The sequence below is a fragment of the Ammodytes marinus genome (assembly GCF_949987685.1).
Source record: "Ammodytes marinus genome assembly, chromosome: 8".
NCBI classification, from domain to species: domain Eukaryota; kingdom Metazoa; phylum Chordata; class Actinopteri; order Uranoscopiformes; family Ammodytidae; genus Ammodytes; species Ammodytes marinus.
The window spans coordinates 26842665-26864071 of record NC_137212.1 but is presented as its reverse complement, the minus strand read 5'-3'; the positions used below and the strand labels follow the sequence as shown (position 1 = coordinate 26864071).

Genomic DNA, 21407 nt, shown 5'->3' with positions numbered 1-21407 from the left:
TGATATGTGATATTTAAAGAATTTACGTTTTTTATTCTGCTCAGATGTCATCTGCATGATTTTTTGCTGATGTGAAAAAGTCTTATCACCTTTATATTTTATTACTTATTGTAAAGTTTCTAGAAACGGTAGTATGATATCATTAAAAAGTGACTTCTGTGTGCTGAATTGCTCGCTGAATGGAAGGGGAGGCATGACTTAAATCCTGGGGAAAAATTGATTAATAAGGCGGGAAATGGTTACTAGCTAGCGAATACATTTTGGGTGCAGAAAACAATTAAAAGAACAGTTAGAGATTTGGGGAAATGTGCGTGTTTGTTGTTTTACCCAGGATCAAGGACATATCAATTTCATATCTGTACATCATGGCCAGGGTCATGTTTAGCCTAGCTTAGCACTAGGACAGGGAGCAAAGGAAAAAAGCTAGCTTAGCTCCTTCATAAGAATTTCTGAACACGCCATAAAACAGAAATGCCAAAATGAAACCTTTGGGTAGGCTAGTACAAGCAGTTGGAGCTTTTCAACAGTCCCAAGGATGGATGTTTTAGTGACTAGCTTGCTGGCTAATAAGAGAAGTCTCTACCGAAACTATAGCTTTGGAGTTTTTTGGCATGGTAGGCTAATTATGCCATAGCTAGACTAGCCTTTTCCATTTACTTCATGCTAGGCTTGTATGAGCACAAACCCATTTACAGTATATCCCTGTACAAAATGCACAGAGATGAAACTTCATATCGACCCGACTGGATAAAATGACAAATGTATTTCCCTAAGAGTTCAAAAGACAGGAGCCTGTTCACTGGGATGTTGTACAGGTATTCACAATGGCTAGAATGTTTTGTCGAAAGCCATGAGCATAGCAAGCTTAGACCGTAGTAGCTTCCCCTTTACTGGAGTCACTGAGGCACTACTTCCTTCAAAGAAGCCAGGGCTGAATGGATGCGGACATGGAGCCTGTTCTCAAAGTCGTAGTTTGTAAAATCGTCCTAAAAAACATGATAGATAGATAGATAGATAGATAGATAGATAGATAGATAGATAGATAGATAGATAGATAGATAGATAGATAGATAGATAGATAGATAGATAGATAGATAGATAGATAGATAGATAGATAGATAGATAGATAGATAGATAGATAGATAGATAGATAGATAGATAGATAGATAGATAGATAGATAGATAGATAGATAGATAGATAGATAGATTTTAAAAGATGTAATCAGTAACTTGTAACTACATTTCTAACATTATCTGGCTAATCTAAATCAATTTGTTACTTTTGTAGTCCTACCTTTGCTTGAAGTAGCAATGATCTCCCCTTTCCCACTGTCTGGATTGCAACAAACAAAAAAGACTGGGTTATAACTGAGCATGTGGTCACATCAGTACCATCCAAATAGAAATGTCAATTAATGTAAAAAAAAAATATATGTGAATGACATGCAAAAGACTGACCTCTGGTGTACCAAGGAGGACACATCCCAGCTCATAGACAGCATAGGGCTGGACATAGGAGTTGATCTGTCGTCCGTACTCGTCTCTAGCAGCCAGCTGGAAGGCCTGGATGGCAGAATGAATGGACAAGAAGAGCAGAGCTGAGCATGCATTCCAAAGCGTACACATTCACTGCAAAGTCATTGGGTTGGTTGGTTGGTTGGTGTGTGGACCCAAACCTGAACAGCATCTCTCATATTTCCGTGACATTTGTGAATGGAACCGAGAAGGAGGTGCTTCAGGCCTCGGCACGCAGCTTCGTCTAAACTCTGTAAGACTGAGGAAACATGGAGAAGAAGTGTTCATACAGGGGTCAGATGTGTTTTCTCCACGAATCAGGATGCAGCTAACTTGGTTATCTTGGTCGGAATCACAAAGTTACATTCACCTTGATTCATTATCTGCAGTTTAGACGAGGAGCAGTTTTGAAGTGCCTTCCACAGATACAGCACTTCGATGACACCGAGGATGCATAGCTCTCTGGTGGGTGAGGTCTTTCTCAATCTCTCCGCCTGCACAGAGGAATCAAGCAGAGAATGGCAATTCTTTTTTTGTGACTTTCAAGAGAGAGAGAGAGAGTAAAGGGGCGAAATCTGCAGCACAACCCACCCGTTTGACAGCAAACTGCTCTATCTGGTTGTTTTTTCTCTTGAACAGCTTCTGCACATCTTTGAAAACCCCGCTTGCTCCATCCAGGTCACCTGAAGCCCCCTGACACACTGAAAAAAAGACAACCAAAAAATACATTATAGAGTCCAGAGAAGACAGAAGAAGGTTATTCGACTTAATTCTCAAAGTGTATCATGAAAAACTAAAATGTCTACCTCTCATTTTCTTCTCTCTCTCCTGTGGCTCTAATACTCTTCCACAATAGACACATCCTAGCAGTGTAAGCATATGTTAGTGCGTGAGAGGCTTACCTCCAGTCAAGTAGGCGTAGTAGCACTGTGACCAACGTGACTCATTCTTCAGCCTTTCAAACGACCGGTATGCGTCTTCGAAATTCATCTCGATCATGCTGCACCAACCTGATGCGGAGTACACAGGGTCAAAAGAATACCTCTCTCTTTGCTATACGCTATGCAAGATGCCTGTATGTCACCATTAGCCTGATGAGAAAAACACCTACCAATCTCATAGAGACATACATGCTGGATCTCTCTTTGGTCTGATGCGAGCTCTAACGCATCATTAAAACAGGCCAAAGCACTGTTGATATGGCACTGGGGACAGAGAGAGAGAGAGAGAGAGAGAGAGAGAGAGAGAGAGTGAGAGGACATGCACAGACAGGTTAACAGCAGTTATGTTAGACGCACACGCACACCACATGAAGGTGTTGATTATGAGAAAGTTAGATAAGTAGATGGCGGATCACATGTTGGTGAGTTAATGAACCACCTGGCATGCATAATAAAAGGTTGAGTCAGCGATTCTGGAGAACTATTGTAGTCAATATCACTTTTAGTCAAAATCTGTGAATATTTCTTCACAATTCACTACATGTCTGTGCTGAAATCAAATCTGGAGTTATTACACAGCGTAAGCGCTGTAAACTGGTATTAGACAAAGGGTAAACAAAGGGGCCCCCGGTAGTTAACATAATGGCCGTTTACAGATCCTAGGCTGTGCAGGTAGCAGATCGTGAAGAGATATTGACAGATGTTGAAAAATTGATCTTGGCAACTTCCGGAAACGCTTACTCCGACTTCAGCTAGATGTGCTTGAACAGAGGGTGCTAATGGAAATTTGTTTTAAGAATCTAGTGAAATAAAATAGAGTTTAGTGTGCTGTAAATTTGCCATCCATTATCTTAATTCAGCATTAAAACACACACATGAAGCAGCTTGAATACATTCGACTCTTGCTTATCCGTCACTGACTGTTAGCAGCCCTGAGCCGGGCCATACATACCTCCAGCCTGTGGACCCGTCCCTTAAAGAACATGAAGAGGGATGAGTTGGGATAGACCACAGACTTTCTCAGCAGAATAGCTTTGGCCTCCAGCAGCCCCTCCTGAGTATCAGAGCCATCCAGAGCAAAGAAAGGCAGCACCACCGTGTGATACCACAAGAGGGCCAACCTGAGCAACACAACAGGAGATTAATCACAGCCTAAAATGAAGTCTGAAATGATGAATTTGCATTAAAGTGACTGTGTATAAAAAGGTAACTATGCGGCGCCAAATGTGACAGCAGTCAACATATGTCTGGTTTTTGCTAACAATGGTAATAGAGAATATAGTTCAACTGGGGTCGGCCTGTGTTTCTCATGCAACACTGTTGCAACACTCAGCTTTTTTAAATCAAAGCTGAGGACTTCACGGTTCGCATTTAAATTTCTAACATTGTATTTCCTTGTTTTTATTGTCTTTTGAATGCAAATGTATTTTAATTTTGAAGAATTTCTCTGCCTGTTTTCACCTTTTGTTTTTATTATCTCTCAAATGCAATGTCATGTATTTGGATCTTATGTCACATTTTTAAATGTATTTTTATGCCCTTTGTACAGCACTTTCAACTACCGTGTGTCTGAATTGTGCTATGTAAATAAACTTGCCTTTCCTAAAAAAGGAAATGGGCACTTTAAGAACTGGGACTTAAGAAAAAAATTCTAAAATAGCCATTGTTTGTCATTAGATGTTTCCTAGCCAAGCTAAAGAAATAAAACTATCAAGTGCTAAACACATCATCCCAACACTTTATAAAGCCAACATAGTCAACGTTTTAGGAAACACTTTCTCTTTTAGACAACCCTGAAGAGATGGAGCATAGTGGTATTCATTTAGAGCCATCTGGTAAAACTAAGTGGAATTTTAGCTTTTTCTTTTCTTTTCTTTTTACAAAATTTGAAAGTTTCCACTAACTTTTAGCGGCTAAATGCTCCACTAGCGCTTTATCTTCTGCCCAGTGCTGGCTACAAATAGTGGGTTATTGAATACTTTAAGCTGAAAGCAGCTGCCTGCCGTGGCTGACAATGGTGCTGATGAGAGTGGTCACAGTGAACCAATACTTTTGCAGGCTGTAGAACCAAAACAATCAGCACAGATATGCTTAAAAACTGAGAGCAGAGGGAGGGGTACTGCAAAGTGACTAAGGCTATGGCCTCTGGGAAACATTTCATCGGGTTGCCATAGTAGTTAAATCCTTGTAACCCTGTAACACAAAGCAACTCTCAAAACTGCCTACAATGTCTCTTCAAGTGGACCAAGAGCTTTGGACGTATGTTTTAGAAGAAAATGTATTGTCAGATGAAGAGTTTATATAACTGATTGGTATGAACAGATCCAGTCATTCAGATTAGCCTTTGGCGTAGTGCTCGAAAAACACTCTTTCCTCCAATGTAAAGAGATGGACCACGACTACGTGAAGTGATGACATACAGTATATTCACTAATGCATAAAGTTTATCTTGTCTGCTGTAGCTGTCCACTTAACCGTCAGTACCTACAGTCTCTAATGACACAAGCTGACTCATACTCACGTGGCCAGCGGCGCCTTCATGTCCTTGCTCTCGCTGGCGTACATGAGTGAGGACAGGCCCTGGAGGCGGTCGCCGGGGAAGCCCAGCAGGTTGATGATCTTGAGCAGGTGTGGAGGCACCATGGAGATGCAGAGGTGGAAGAGGCCGTAGCCGAAGCTGACCGAGCCCTTGAGCCTGTCCAGGGCCTCCTGAGTCACAGTGTTCTCCACCGCAGCGTTGTGGTTGGCGTTGTCCACCGTCAGGGATTCCTCCTGGACAGAGGACCTCCGCACACAGGCCTCCTGCAGCGTGCTGATGTCACTGTGGCACTTGTTGTACATTTTCCACGCCTTACGAAGGATCCAGCCTCCTTTGATGTAAGCTGGTAGTGGAGGAAAAAGAAGAAACAAGATATTATTGAATGAGGTTCGGTATGAACACGCTCAAGTGAAGGAGTTAGACCATAACTTCTTGTAACAAGCCTATTCAATTAATAATCTAAATGAGGTTTGGCCGCAGCTAATAAACATGTTCATAATCAGATTATCTATTGATTCTTTTTACGGCCACGCTAGCAAAGGTACTCTAGGGATAGCAACAATGTCTGACTTGACTGTTAGTCAGTCAGCCAATTACTTTGTTCCACACTGAAGTATCTCAAACAACTATTTGATGGACTGCCATTCAATTAGCTACAGATATTCATTTTTCCCCCTGGGATGGATTGTTGGAGCCAACTTGCCATTTCATCAGGAGGATCAAATTTGATTTTGTCCAATACTTAATGTTTATGAACAAATACCCGTGAAATACAAAAAATCTGCCTAAGCTGTCATTTTGTGTTGAGCACTAACTAGAAAATGTAAGCATACTGACACACTAAACTAAGATGATGAACATGGTAAACAGTGTACTGGACCTGCTTAGAAAGAGCATATTAGCATTGTCATTGTGAGCAAAGCACCAGTTTATATACGTCAGTACAGTCTCACAGAGCTGCAAGCATGGGCTGTAGATTTAAATAGCCAGTTACATACGGGATATCATATCAAAAGACCAGACCCAAACACTATATATTCAATTTACAATGATACTTAACAAGATTATCTATCATCACAATTGTAGTTTTGAATTTGTTTCGATAAGTCGCTTGACTAAATCATTAATTGGCCAAATGCTTAACTGATCATTCAGAGCCACATTGATGCATTAAGGAAAAATTATTTTTCTACTAACACACCTGAGTCTAGATTAATCCTATGGGGTGAAATGAATTTGATTTCAGTTGTGCTCCTAAGCAAAATCAAATTATCTAATATCTAAGTGTTTACCTGTAAATATGACATTTCTATCACGCCTCGTTCTTCTTTTAATACAGTCTACAGTACACGCTACACACAGACACCATGATGTCCCCGATACTGGTTGCCATGAGAGACAGACATATGAGGTCATACTCTTTGGATTGTGGGTTGGATCTGATCACCTGAAAGCTCCTGCTTGACGAAGGAGAGCACAGCCAGGTACACCTGACAGTCTGCCACAATGATCTGTCTCTGTAGGCGGTCCACCACCACAACCCCTGACCTCTGGGAGTCCATCTGTCACATTAAAACAAACACATTCAATGAGGGGTATACAGTATATACAACAGTATACAGACACACATTCAACGAGCATTATATATATACAGTATACACACACATTCAATGAGCAGTATATAGACGCACAGACACACACAAATTAAATAAGTAGTGTATATATATATACGCGCACACACACACACACACACACACACACACACAACAACGTTTCCAGAGTGGCCCAAGGCTACCATAAAGCCCCCACACTCCTCACTCACTTTGCTGATTACATTGGGCTGAAGAACTAATTGAATCTGTGTGTGGGTTTGGCATGATCTCACTGCTGCCTGCATCATTAGGCCAAAGGATTTAAAACATTGTTATTGGAACAGAAGCCTGTTCTGGCTGCCATATTAGCAGACGTCAGCAACAACCGAATGGATGTGACGAATCTCAATGAGTCAAGTAGTGCTATCAATATCCCTGTACTTCAGTTTTGCTAAACTGTATTATCAGAGTCCATATAACATTTAATTTTTCAAATTGTCCATAGTCCTCCTCACATATATACATATATGGAGAGGGGGCATTTTTTCCTATACGGTGAGACACTACAGGCAAAAAAAATAGATTTGGCTTCCATATCATGTCTTCTTCATGTACATTTAAGTGTGTATTTTACTACACGTACAACCATCTTTAACGGACATTATCTCATTATTAGTTTTTCTTCAATACTCTGAATCAAAAATCTCAACTTGAAAAGCACTTACATCAACTAAACCTTGTATAATCATTATGAGCACTATTCTGATGGTTAATCCAAAAGGATTCTTTCATATGTTGTCAATTGTCTGTTTTTTGATACATTTTTCTTCTTAAAGAATAATGTAAAGCTGGATAGTAGTGGACAGGAAATGTGGGAAGAATGACACACTGACTGTTGTGATTACGTAGTCACATTACATTACATGTCGTTTAGCAGACGCTTTTACCTAAAGCGACTTACAACTAGAGCACACATTCATACTCCGATAGCAGCAGCTATGGGTGCAAGCTAACTATCGGGAACAATTTAAGGTTCAGTCAGTGTCTTGCCCGGGAACACTTTGGCATGTGGTGGGAGACAGGGGATCGAACCACCGACCCTGCAGTTGGGGGACGACTACCCTACCCACTGAGCTACAGTCCCCACCAAGTCACCACTGGGCTACCAAGGCGCTCCACTCACACTTTTCTTGATCTTGTTCCTGATGGTCTCTATGACTCCGGCGCTGTCATTCTCACACAGCTTCTCTGTGGTCCTCAGGTCATCACAGGCCGTCTGCATCTTCTCCTCCTCAAACGTCATCATGGCATTCTGCAGCAGAAAATGTGCAATATCTCTTTAAAAAAAAGCAGTAGTTTATTGGATTAATATTCTAATATTAAACGTTCTTGTTCTACTGAGCAGATCAATGCTTGAGCTGGTTTACAAACAGAAGTGTATTGTAATGAGAGGGAAGGAGTGTTAGGCAACACAGTCTAAAAGAAGGGACAAAGGGCTCTTTCTGCCTAACAATGAACAGAGGAACGCGGTGACATCTGTACAACAGTGTGTTTGGAAGTGGAAAGATGCTACACAGCTAACAAACACAATCCCAATGTCTTTGCTCTGATGATACTGACACCTCTTAAGATCCCCTTGGGGAAATCATTTCTCTTAAATTAAGTAGAAAGTAAAAAACAATCTGTCAGATGTCACCAACCCCCTTTAAGGCCATTTTTCATGTATGGAAAGAGGATGACATCATCTCTGGCTTAGTGGTGTGTCCTTTCCTAATGAGAGGCAGTGACAGTGTGTGTGTGTGTGTGTGTGTGTGTGTGTGTGTGTGTGTGTGTGTGTGTGTGTGTGTGTGTGTGTGTGTGTGTGTGTGTGTGTGTGTGTGTGTGTGTGTGTGTGTGTGTGTGTGTGTGTGTGTGTGTGTGTGTGTGTGTGCGTGGCCAGTAACCACCATACTGTGAAAAATCTCTGCCCCTGTCCGTCAGCGATGCACACAGCGTTTCAGTAATGTGCTTCTCAGTTAGAGCAATGCTGTTCTTGAGATGCATCCATTATGTTAATGGGGGGAAAAGCAGGGGAGAGAGGATGCCAGTGGTGACAATGATGCAACCCATTTTATTGAAGTTATTTCAGGCCCGGATACAGTGTGCTATCATTATGGACTGTGACGGTAGATGGGTTTGAATCTCATGCCGGAATATAAAGCATCACACAAATGTTTTGTTATTTAAATTGATGGACCATACACATGTTTTGGCTTTTATAATAGGCTACTGCTTTGCACGCTTCATATTTAAGTGGTAGAAGAGGTTACTAGTTTTTTCTTTCCAAGGTCTTGCCAACTCTTTATCGGTAGACACATTTCTAATGTTGCACTGTATATATCGTCATACCGCTCAACCCTGACACTAGCTGATATTTCCTTTGGGCTTTTTGTTTTCATCACCAGTTGATTGAAATAACTCACCAGGAAACTGACAAAACTGGCTCCAAAGCTCATCAGTGGACTGTGGGTCCTATACAGAGAGAATAGAAGAGGGGGGGGGGGATAAAGAACACAGACACAAACTAAGTTTAACATTTTCTTCTGTAATCTTCTCATTTCATTCATTGTCTTGCCATATACACCTCATTATATGTCCCCAGGAAGCCAAAGAGAATGAATCACATGCCTAAATAAATGAAAGCAGCTGTGGACGGACAGAGCATGCTCAGTAGCAGGTGCAGCCGCAGTACCCATGTTCGCCTGTCATGACTGGTCTATTTACTATCTGTATAATGTCATATATACTTTGAGAAATGTCTCATTTGCAAGCGAAGTACTGAATTGATAAAAGCAAGTGCCCAAAACAGGCTGAGATGAGGCAGAATATGCACATGTTCATTCTGGTCACGTAAGAGCACAGATGTTTAACTGTGCAACAGCTCCTGACTGTGATTTAAATGTCATCTCTCTGTTTGCTCAGACATTAGAACCTAACTCGATGATAAACAGGCATCAAAATGCATGTACAGCAGCCACCACAGTAATGTATTAAAATTATACTGTCACATATGTGGTGCAATGTTTTGACTGTTTGTATGGGGCTAGTACATGCTGTACTCTGAGTTACACTTTGATGTCTTATCCACTCAGCCTATAACCATTTTTGGGGGAAATGAATTTTCACTCATGCTGATATTATAGGCTCAGGCACGCAACACACAAACACCTCATTATGAACATAATAAAGCGAGCGATAATTAGGCCTACCTGTATCTCCGGAAGAGCTCGTCGCTTTCTTTGAAGCCGTTGTTGAGCAGCATGTTGATGCCCTGCAGGGCCATCTCAGCATCATCTATGTGCTCTGCCTTCTCCTCCACCTGCTGCTGGGACTGGGACTGCTCCGGACCCGCCATTGTTTATAGCACAGCTCGGTGCTCGGTGGCTCAAACCAGCAGGGCGATGGAGAATCAAATGAGAAGGTGTTTCCTCTGTCAAGCAAAGCCGCATTGGTTTACTTCCAAAGACGGATTTGAACTAGACGCGCATTTGGTCGGTAAAAGAATGAAGGAGAGTAAAAAAAAATAAAAAAGCGGTGCAGTAGGCTCCAGACGTCTGTGCACCTCAGGGATACGCCACTGATGTCCAGACCCAGACGGGCTCACTCAAACTGCACGCCAGCGACTTATAATCATTATTGTAGGCTAGAATTGCCAACAGCAGACGTCTTAACGCTCAGTCATAAGCCAACAACATGCAGTTATTTGTCACTAAATCAGCCATTCGTCTGTTTTTTTCTCTTCCTTGCTATAGCCTACTCTTTGCAGTGCAACCAGAATCCGACGCATTACATAAGGAGGCTCCAGGCGGCCGCCGCGCTGCTCTGCCAGTCCCGTCCCACGTTATGCGCTCGTCTAACGGCCTGGCGTCATAACGCACAGCGCGCATCACCGGGAGGATGGAGGAGAAGCTGCATCCTGTCAGTCTCCAACCCGCACACTCTCCTCCTCACCCACGCACAGGCCACTAGACCACGCCCCCTCCTCCAGCCGTCAGCCAATAGAAACACAGGCCAAGCAGCCTGCAGTCACACTGTGGTGACAGACAGACAGGTGAGGAAGGATGGAGACAGATGCGGTTATTATTTCCAGACAGCCAGGTTATCATCGCTGATGACAGACACGGAATACACATACAGGATACACACACAAAAAGAGTGTTATACCGCCAGGTGGACACTTGAACAATAGTTTACCTTTAACTTCATTGTCAGGTGTTCATATTGACAATATTCTAAGTAACCTTTGGAGCAGGTTATATTTACATTACATTTCAAGTAGCTGACACTTTCATCCAAAAAGACTCACAATAAGTGCATTCAACCATGAAGGTAGGCTACACATTCAGAACAGCAAGAATACCAACACAACAACAAGGAAAAAGAAAAACAGAAGTACAGCCTATCTTCTGCACATTTACATCTTACAAACATTACTGTACCTTACTGCATTCTGATTGCTGTTATTAGTAGCCTTGATTATGCTGCTTTGCTTTACGGTGCTATTGGTAGCCTAGTGTATTATCTCCAACTGGCAGTAACAAAATGTACCTGTTACTGTTTGATGACGTCGAGCACCTGAGGGCAAAAGGAGGTGTGGCACAGGCACCACCTGCTCAGCTACATACTGCAGGTTCAGGTAGAGAAAGCTATGCGGATGTTTTTGTCTCCTCGATCTTCTTTCTTCAAAGTTTATACGTGAGATTGCTGATACATGTTATTTTCGCTGACAGCAAGTTGAAACGTCAGGTCACACAGACAAGAAAAGTCAATAAATGCTTATCCTTTGACCCGTTCAGCAGGGGGCGGGGCCTCAGCACTACAGGCCAATGAACTGCCAAGTGTAGAGTTAGGAGAGTCTGCTGTACTCATTGACTCCCAATAAAGACAGACATGGAGCTGGGATCAACGGTTGGTGCTGTGAGGAGTAAGAGGGTTCTGGTGGGAGACCAAGTCCGTCCAGCCGTGGTCTTAATAAAGGATGGGAAGATCCAGCAAATACTCCCCTACGGGGACTTCTCTGGGGATGTGGCCTGTCAGGTAAGCTGGCTCTCACTTGTCTCAGACTCCGGACAATTCCCCAGGTGGAATGGAAATGGATATATGGACAGTGAGAATGTCAAATGCATTGATTTAAAGCAATAGTGCGTAACTTTTTCATATAAATGAACATCCGTTACATTCAAGCCATTGCCAAACAAGTTGACACACAGTTGATTAAGCCTATCAGCTCCACAAAACTCTCTCTGTATTTCCCAGTATGGCAGCGTTTACAAAGTGGTGTCGCCCCCCCAACACTGTTGCAGGAGCTCAAGAAGCGCCCGCAAAATGTTTCAGTTGTTGACTCAACTGCTAAGAAAAAAACATGGATGTACACCAGAAGGTATAACATCCATTCAAGATCACAGAAGGCTTACCTCATGTAGATGCGCTGAGAATGTTGTTGTAATTACTCAGAATTCCTCATGGGGGCGACTGAAGTTACACACTATAGCTTTAACACTGCTAATCATCTATTTGCACTTAAACAATGCTTTTCCCCTTTTGCGGGTGACCTGTGTGTGTTGGCAGGTGTTGGATGTGGGGGACAGCGTGGTGATGCCGGGCGTGGTGGATTGCCATGTCCATGTGAATGAACCAGGCCGCACCTCCTGGGAGGGGTTCTGGACAGCCACCAGGGCTGCAGCAGCCGGGGGGGTCACAACCATAGTGGACATGCCACTGTAAGCTGGACAATATACCTGTGTTCCGAATCGCATACTCTTTATTTTTTCTATTCTACATCTGATGATAAAAATTATCTAGTTAGGATGCAGTACGCTACAATTGGGACATACTTTTACTTATTTTTTTCATCATAACATCCGCCATTGATCTTGCCTCTTGCTTTTACAGTCAAGTGCGAAAGTTTGTGAACCCCTTGAGCCTTTTGGAATTTTATTTATTTTAACCATTAATAATTCATTTTTATCAATACCAGTATTTTTTATATGAAATAACAGATGTTTGTTTATCAATTCAACATTTTTCTTTTCCAGAAATCAATTGTTAAAACAGATAAAACTAATTATTTGACGAATGTTGTATGTGCAAAAGTTTGTGAACCCTGAGCTGCATTGCTTAAATCGAGCAGGTTGACACAATCAGGTGGGCCAAATTGGTTGATGAAATAGACCAATGTAATGAGAGATCTTTAGGAAATAAATTGGGTGGCACTAGATAAAACAGAGATAAAACCAGGTCAGTTTAGGCTCACCAAAGTGAACCCATACAGGTCAGACATGCTAAAAGGGAAACAGATCTCAGAAGATCTCAGGAATAGAGTTTTGATGTTGCACATTTGTCTGGGGACAGTTATAAATTCATACAAAAAAATTTGAGCTCAATAGGTCCACCGTGAGGCAAATCATCTACAAATGGAGAGCTTTAAGAGTGACTTAACATCTGCCTAGAAGTGGACTTCCTTCAAAAATATCCTCAAGCGCCACAAGAAAAGTGATTTTTCAGGTAAAAGTCAACCTAAACATTACATCTGGAGATTTGCAGACAATTTGAAACCACCATTATTCACTTGGGAGAAGGTTCTCTAGGTGGTAGGCAGAATTGCGTTTTTGCCCAAACATGGCGGTTTTGGTTATGACCAAACAGTTAAATTTTGGACTAATCTGTCCACAGAATAAGACTTCAGGTATCTCCAGGTGCTCTCTGGCAAAGTTGGGACAAGCAGTTTTGTTCTTTTTTGAGAGCAGAGGCTTCTTCAGCAACCCTCCCTTGAAAGCCATGTTGACTGAGTTTTCTTCTTATTGTGGAACCATGCACATCTGTCCCAGATGCTGCAAGAGAGGTCTGCAAATCACTAGATGTAATGTTTGGGTTGGCTTTTAACTGAAAAATCACTTATCTTGTGGCGCTTGTGGATATTTTTGAAGGAAGTCCACTTCTAGGCAGATGTTCAGTCACTCTTAAAGCTCTCCATTTGTAGATGATTTGCCTCACGGTGGACCGATGGAGCTCAAACTTTTTTTTAAATAATTTATAGCTGTCCCCAGACAAATGTGCAGCATCACAACTCTATTCCTGAGATCCTCAGAGATTTGTTTCCCTTTTAGCATGTCTGACCTGTATGGGTTCACTTTGGTGAGCCTAAACTGACCTGGTTTTATCTCTGTTGTATCTAGTGCCGCCCAATTTCTTCCCTAAAGATCTCTCACTACTTTGGTCCATTTCATGACTCAATTTGGCCCATCTGATTGTGTTTACTTGCTCGATTTAAGCAATGCAGCTTAGGGTTCACAAACTTTTGATCATACAACAGTTGTCAAATAATTTGTTTTATCTGTTTTAGAAATGTATTTCTGGGAAAGAAAAATGTTGAATTGATAAACAAACATATGTTATTTCATATAAAAAATACTGGTATTGATAAAAATGAATTATTAATGGTAAAAATAAATACAATTCCAAAATGTTCAAGGGGTTCACAAACTTTCGCACTTGACTGTATATCCGTCGCATCCCCGTTTGTTTTCATATGGAGGCTCCGTTGATGTGACGTCACTTCACGTGAGCATTATGGGTCAGAATCCCTCAAATAGGATGCTGTTTTCAACACTAAAAATCTTGGCCGGATGTAGTAGACATCCGGGTACTTCTAACCATCCTAAAATCTGGCCACAAGAATCGGGACATCCTAAATCTTTTTTCTACCATACTAAATAGTAGAAAGTATGCGATTCGGAACCCAGGGTATACCTCCCTTGAATCAATCAATGCCCACTGTCTGCATACAGGGTGACTGGTGAAAGGTGAAGGTTGCAGAGTAAACAGATGGTCAAATAACAGGTTTTTTTGTTACCTCAAGGGCAAAGACTACATAGGCAGTAGTTCCAGTTATTGGACCATGTACTTTAATATTAACAAAGTGGTACATATTGTGGAGGTGAGATTCAATTTATGAATTAGATGAAAAGGCATGACATATTTTTTCATAATTTTTTTCTTCATTACCATGTGATGAATTTATTTTTAGGCCATTTACACTTAAAGTAGTGGTTTAGGAAAAACCAAAATGTGTCTGCTTAAGCACTGAAAAAGAAACCAGTGTTAATATACAGCCTAGGCTCTGTAAACAGGCATGTTGGTAGATACGGTGGGCCACTTTGTTTACATAGCCTTTGTGTACATACTTGTTTTACAGAGCTTAGGCCGTGTATTAACACGAGTGCAGGAGATATTCGATGATTTTGTCAAAGTGATTTCGACAACAAGCTTTCTCCAGAATCGCTGACTACACCTTTGACAGTTTGTATGGTGGATTATGACACACAACAACTTCATTTTTATTTAAATGTCAGTTCAAGTATGTAAGAAGATTATTCATCTATTGTGTAAGTATATCAGATATATGTATGTCCTTGCTTTAAATCTTGGCTTTTAATCTTGGCTTTTGTTTTAGCTAGTGCGTCTGCTTCCATTTTGCAGCTGGTAATCTAAAGCTTAAATAAAAAAACTGGACAAACCTTAAAAGACCTGTTTCTAAAACTTTTTTAAAGTTAAAAGGATCTCAATATACAAATGGGGCCATGCAAAATAACATCTTGGAGACATTTGATTACAGTGGCTTGCAAAAGTATTCATACCCCTTGACATTTTCCACATTTTGTCACGTTACAACCACATACGTACATTTATTTTATTGGGATTTTATGTGATACACCAACACAAAGTGGCGCAACATTGTGAAGTGAAATGAAACTGAAAAGTGTGTTGTGCAAAAGTATTCAGCCCCCTGAGTCAATGCTTTGTAGAACCACCTATCGCTGCAATTACAGCTGCAAGTCTATTGGAGTGTTTCTATACCAGCTTTGCACATCTACAGACTGATATTTATTGCCCATTCGTCTTTGCAAAATAGCTCGATCAGTTGCCATCTGATTTTCTTGTGTGCCAATTCCCACAGAAATAGCATCCCTCCAACTACTACACTTGGTAACTTCCAAGAGAAGCGGCAGGAGGCGTTTGGGAAGTGTTTTGTGGACACAGCCTTCTGGGGAGGTGTGATTCCTGGCAATCAGGTAGGCTACAGTCAAACAGATATAGGTCCAAATAGGCAAATTCTCTTGGCCAATACTGTGCTGAATTATGACCGATGCAAACACAAAGTAACTAACCGATGTCTCCCTTCCAGCTAGAACTTCGGCCCATGATCCAGGCTGGAGTGGCTGGCTTCAAGTGTTTCCTCATTCACAGTGGGGTGGAGGAGTTCCCCCATGTGACTCACAGTGATCTACACACGGCAATGAAGCAGCTGCAAGGCACGGGAAGTGTCCTGCTGGTAAATCCATAACTGCAGAGTCTTCCATAACATTTTATTATTTATTTTTTAAATCAACGTGTCTAAATAAAGCACAGTTATGTGGCTAAAATACCTTCTGCTTTGTCTGGCTTTAGTTTCATGCAGAAGTGGACGTTCAGCCGACAACAGAGGAGAAAGGCGGTAACAACAGTTTTAAGGAGACTAGTAGATAATCTGTCAGTGGAGTGCCCTTTTTTATGTGTTGCACTCATTGCACATGAAGAATGTGTGAAAGTAAAGTTTACATCGAGGCTGGGCGGTATAAACCAAAATCAAATATGATATTTCTAGATGCAGTATCTCAAAACCAATACAGTGACAATATTTATTCTACTACTATGACATTTTCTTGAATGAAGCAGATTGGTATTGGGAAAAAGATTAAATAATATCTGTATGCTGGCTGATTTGGTTTTTCAGTTCAACCAAATAACAAAAACATATTTCACATCATTTTCATCATTAGAAATTGTTACCAATAAAAGCTTGTGATAGATTTTGTCATCGGGGGTGATCACAAAAGCAGTCTAGTAAATGTGTGAATGTTTGTGATTTAGGAGAACTGGCTCTTTAAAAATGGCACACATTTAAGATTATGTTGGACCAATAAGGAAAAAAAAAGTTACAAATGCTGATGCGTTCCATACCCCTTTCCTATGTTAGACCCATGTCAGTACTCCACCTTCCTGCAGTCCCGGCCAGATGTCATGGAAATAGAGGCTATTCGAACCGTCACAGAACTCTGCCTCCAGTACCAGTGAGTACATCGGTGTGGTAACAAATAACCTTAGTATCATATAGTGGATCATTCTGGTTTAGGATCTGCTTCATGCCACAATCGGTCTAACTCTCTCTCTCTCTCTCTCTCTCTCTCTCTCTCTCTCTCTCTCTCTCTCTCTCTCTCTCTCTCTCTCTCTCTCTCTCTCTCTCTCTCTCTCTCTCTCTCTCTCTCTCTCTCTCTCTCTCTCTCTCTCTCTCTCTCTCTCTCTCTCTCTCTCTCTCTCGCTGTGCTCAGGGTGCGCTGCCATATAGTTCACTTGTCCTCTGCAAAGCCTCTAAAACTGATCAATGAAGCACGCCGGGCCGGCGCTCCCCTGACAGTGGAGACGACCCACCACTACCTCAGCCTGTGTGCAGAGAATATACCTGAGGGAGCCACGCAGTTTAAATGCTGCCCCCCCATCAGAGGATCAGTTAACCAGGTGAACAGAATGAGATGCACAGTATGAGAAAACCTGATTATTTTCAGTCTGAGCCGCAACATAAAACGTGGGCTAGTATTCATTGATTACTAATAAATGATGTTGTCCCCCACAGGAGGAGTTATGGTCAGCTCTGAAAGCAGGGCAGATAGACATGGTGGTGTCTGATCATTCCCCCTGCACCCCTGATCTGAAGAAACTGGACAGTGGAGACTTCACTCAGGCTTGGGGAGGGATTTCCTCTTTGCAATTTGGTAACAGATTGGTGACAAAATACTTAAGGGTCACATATTATTCTCATTTTCAGGTTCAAAACTGTAATTTGGGTATCCACTAACTGTTTTTATGGTGTAGTGTCCTTCCTCACAATGCCATTACTAAATATCTTCTTTTCATCCTATGTCTGGAACAGAGAGAGGGTTGTTTTATATCTGATACTGTGGGAGTCTGTAGACCAGGGGTGTCCAAACTACGGCCCGATGGCCAACTGCAGCCCGCTGCCTGCTTTTTATTGGCCCGCGGTCGATTTTAAAAGTACAGGTGAAACTCGAAAAATTTGAATATCGTGCAAAAGTTCATTTATTTCAATAATTCAACCTAAAAGGTGAAACTAATATATTATATAGACTCAGTACATTCAAAGTGAGATATTTCAAGCCTTTATTTGTTATAATTGTGATTATTATGGCTTACAGCTTATGAAAACCCCTAATTCAAAATCTCAGAAAATTAGAATATTACATAAAATCTATAAAAAAAGGATTTTAAATACAGAAATGTCGGCCCTCTAGAAAGTGCAATCATGCATATGTACTAAGTACTTGGTTTGGGCCCCTTTTGCATGAATTATTGCCTAAATGCGGCATGGCATGGATGCTATCAGCCTGTGGCACTGCTGAGGTGTTATGAAGCCCATGTTGCTTTGATAGTGGCCTTCAGCTCATCTGTATTGTTGGGTCTGGTGTGTATCATCTTCCTCTTGACAATACTCCATAGTTTCTCTATTGGGTTCAGGTCAGGAGAGTTGTCTGGCCAATCAACACAGTAATACCATGGTCAGTCAACCAGTTACTAGTGGCCCCGGGGGCCTGTTGCATAAAACCAAGATAAGGGATTAACCTAGGATATTTTGGTTATCCTGGCTTGAGTTAGCCTCGATCCGGTTGCATAAAAGCGGAGAGACATAAGTTACCATGGAGATTTATCCTTTACAGTAAAGGATACACTTATTCTGTTGCCTGATTGGCTCAGTCAGCTGTCACTCCGATCTGAAATCAAGGTGTTTAACAGTTATTCCATGATCTTCTGTGTACTGCTTTATTTTCATTAGCCTGTTTTAAGGTACCACATAAAAGACTGCATTGTCATTTAGTTAAATAGTTCTTATTTTTTATTTATTTAACCTGAACCATTTATAATTAACTTAATTATAATTAGATTAAGATGAAATGATAAAAAGTATAATAATTTATCTGATAGTCTGTTCATATTGCAGGCTATATTTATACAATTGATTATCGATGGCAGATGACGTTGCAAATGTGGGTCAAATAAATTCACTTTGTACTTATAACTATATCGAGGTGCATCTGAAACAAAATTAAGTATCAATGAAAATGTTCTTTTTTCTGTAATTTAATTAAAAAAGTGAAACTTAAATATATTCTAGATTCATTACACATTAAGTGAAATTAATCTAGAATAAACATACTTTTCAGAAGGTCGAAATTTCTGTATTATAAACCCTTTTTCTGATTTGCAATATTCTAATATTTTGAAATACTGGATTTTTTATTCCATGATCAATCAATCATCCAAAAAAAAAAAGGCTTGACATATTTCACTTTGAGTAATGAATCTATGAAAGTTTCACTTTTTGAATGGACTTTCCATGATATTACATTTTTTAAATGCACCTGCAGACTGCTCACAGTCAACTATTTTATCATAAAACAATGCAGGGACATCAAGATCAGTTGGCAGAGAATACTTCTTCTGTATGAAAAGAACTGCCCCCTGACTTACGGTTTAAACTACAAGGCATTGTGGGAAAATGGGCCGTCTTTTCCATGTTTCCATCAGTAAATCTGTGTTTGATCTCTGGGTCTACCTCTGAAAGCTGTGGGCTGGCACTTAACAGAATTACTTACACCTGGCTTGACAAAGCGGACCCTTTACATCCTGGATTGGCGTTTATGCAACTGACTAATCCAAAGTGCCCAGGCTAGACTTTGTCAAGGCTGGCTTTATCAATCATCCTGGATATCTTAATTCCACTTTTATGCAATAGGCCCCAGATGGGCTTTGAGAGTAAATATTGTACTAAAATTGATCTGGAAGCCAGAGCAATGACTCCAAATGAATACTCATGTTGGTGTGTGAATAGGAATACAGTATATTTGCTAACATGTAAGCTATCATCATACAGCAGATTCAGTAATGTAAACTGTAAGAATGTTGGTCTCTGGCTGGTTTAACTTGGAAGCAGCCACATCAGTCAAAACACAATGTCAGGTTTGTTTGAGTATTTACATTCCAATGATCATTTTAATATCTGAATATAGGGGCTTTTAGCTGTGAATTGGAAAATGGACCAACAACACTGTAACTGTCAGGGTCATGGCAGAGTCCACATTATTCACTCTCTAGAGCAGCTCCAGGGTTTGTCTTCACGTGACATTTACAAGTATCTGCTATTCAGCTAAGGGAGAAACTTGCATAAACATAACCTGGCATGTGCAGTTTTACAGGGATATTTTGAACATATTTTCTTTTAGGGTGGATTAGTCGCCCCCCCCCCCTCTTTCCACTCATAATCCTTCTGATAATCACCCCCCCCCCCACACTGGGCAAAGTTCACCAGGAGGTAAACAAGAGCCCGGGGCCAGTTTAGAAGGCAGAACAATCATTTACTCTTCACACACAGTGAGAGGGTGGTCAAAGTCTGACAGCAGACACTCACACTGATCCCCAATGTTTGCTCACCCCTCACCCCTCTACAGGTCTGCTGTTAACCACTCTGTCTGTTTGAACCATGATGTGCAGGTTTACCTCTGTTCTGGAGCTCAGCCAGTAAGAGAGGCTTTCAGCTGCCTGATGTGGTGAGACTGCTCAGCTGGAGAACTGCCCAGCTGTGTAGCCTAGACAACCAGAAGGGCAGCCTGGCCCCCAGCTATGATGCTGACTTGGTCATATGGGACCCGGAGAGAGAATTTGAAGTAAGCACGAGGAATGCAAAAACTGCATATCTACTTCTCGTAAATCCAATTTAATTGCATCGTATTAAGCCTTATTATTTCATTTTCTTTGGATCACACTTATTTACAGATTGAAGAAGCAAGCGTTTATCATAAAAACAAGGTAACTCACGTCACATTCATTGATGGATATGATGTAAGGAGCACATTCTTTAAATGACTGAGCTCATGATGTGTGTGTGTGCGTGTGTGTGTGTGTAGCTGTCTCCTTACCTGGGCGTCACACTGCAGGGAGTGGTGTGTGCCACCATTGTCAGGGGTCGTCTGGTGTACAGAGAAGGCTCCTTCTGCCCCGAGCCTCTGGGCAAACATCTCCTCATCCCTCTGAGGAAGAGTCAGGCCCAACTGTGAACAACAACAAGCTTTAATAAACTGAAACTGCTCTGAGTTATGGTGCACTGTGTTTTTATTTTTTTTAATCTTTCATTTCTCTCAAACATAATAAATGGTACATGGACTGCACTTATATAGCACCTTCTTTTACACACACACACACACACACACACACACACACACACACACACACACACACACACACACACACACACACACACACACACACACACACACACACACACACACACACACACACACACACACACACACACACACACACACACACACACACACACACACACACACACACCAAGCTAAAGCTTCCCTTCAGTGCAGTTCACATACACTACACAAAATACTCCTGTGCCACCCCAATTCCTCTTATTATCACTGAATGTGAAAATAATCCAGAATAAATCAGTGATTCTAGAGAAACGGGACAAAAGGCCGTCTTCCATATGTAACTGCTGTTATGTTTAAAACTAAAAATATTTAAAATTGTAGATGTTATTAGCGATTACGAATAGAATGTCTGGAGCACAATTATCCCCTTAAATTTAATTGTATCATTATTATGTCAAATATAACACTTGTTATCTTCTCACGACGTCCAAAACAGTGTGTCCTCAGAGAA

General features: G+C 41.2%; 2 protein-coding genes across 3 annotated transcripts; one reads left to right on the top strand and one right to left on the bottom strand.

Moving 5' to 3' along the window:
• Positions 1-896: 896 nt before the first annotated feature.
• LOC307254037 (tetratricopeptide repeat protein 39C-like) lies at positions 897-9981 on the bottom strand (the record flags this gene model as incomplete). 2 transcript variants are annotated; one of them, XM_080032268.1, is made up of 14 exons in its annotated part: positions 897-986; positions 1295-1333; positions 1459-1563; positions 1677-1774; positions 1886-2009; positions 2107-2216; positions 2418-2525; positions 2627-2720; positions 3409-3577; positions 4978-5338; positions 6443-6557; positions 7771-7899; positions 9050-9098; positions 9836-9981. In XM_080032268.1, 14 exons carry the CDS (start codon positions 9979-9981, stop codon positions 897-899), a joined length of 1737 nt encoding a protein of 578 aa, XP_079888394.1. The 2 variants fall into 2 exon arrangements, with proteins under 2 accessions (XP_079888394.1, XP_079888395.1); XM_080032269.1 differs by lacking the exon at positions 9836-9981 and having other exon boundaries at positions 6443-6554.
• Positions 9982-11365: 1384 nt separating this feature from the next.
• Positions 11366-20788, top strand: LOC307254258 (allantoinase, mitochondrial; the record flags this gene model as incomplete). Its single annotated transcript, XM_080032557.1, has 11 exons — positions 11366-11663; positions 12195-12346; positions 15583-15697; positions 15811-15957; positions 16074-16119; positions 16642-16735; positions 16994-17180; positions 17296-17434; positions 20226-20398; positions 20508-20540; positions 20639-20788. The coding sequence occupies exons 1-11, from the start codon at positions 11517-11519 to the stop codon at positions 20786-20788; spliced, it is 1383 nt and encodes a 460-aa protein (XP_079888683.1). The 5' UTR covers positions 11366-11516.
• Between the last annotated feature and the right edge of the window lie 619 nt (positions 20789-21407).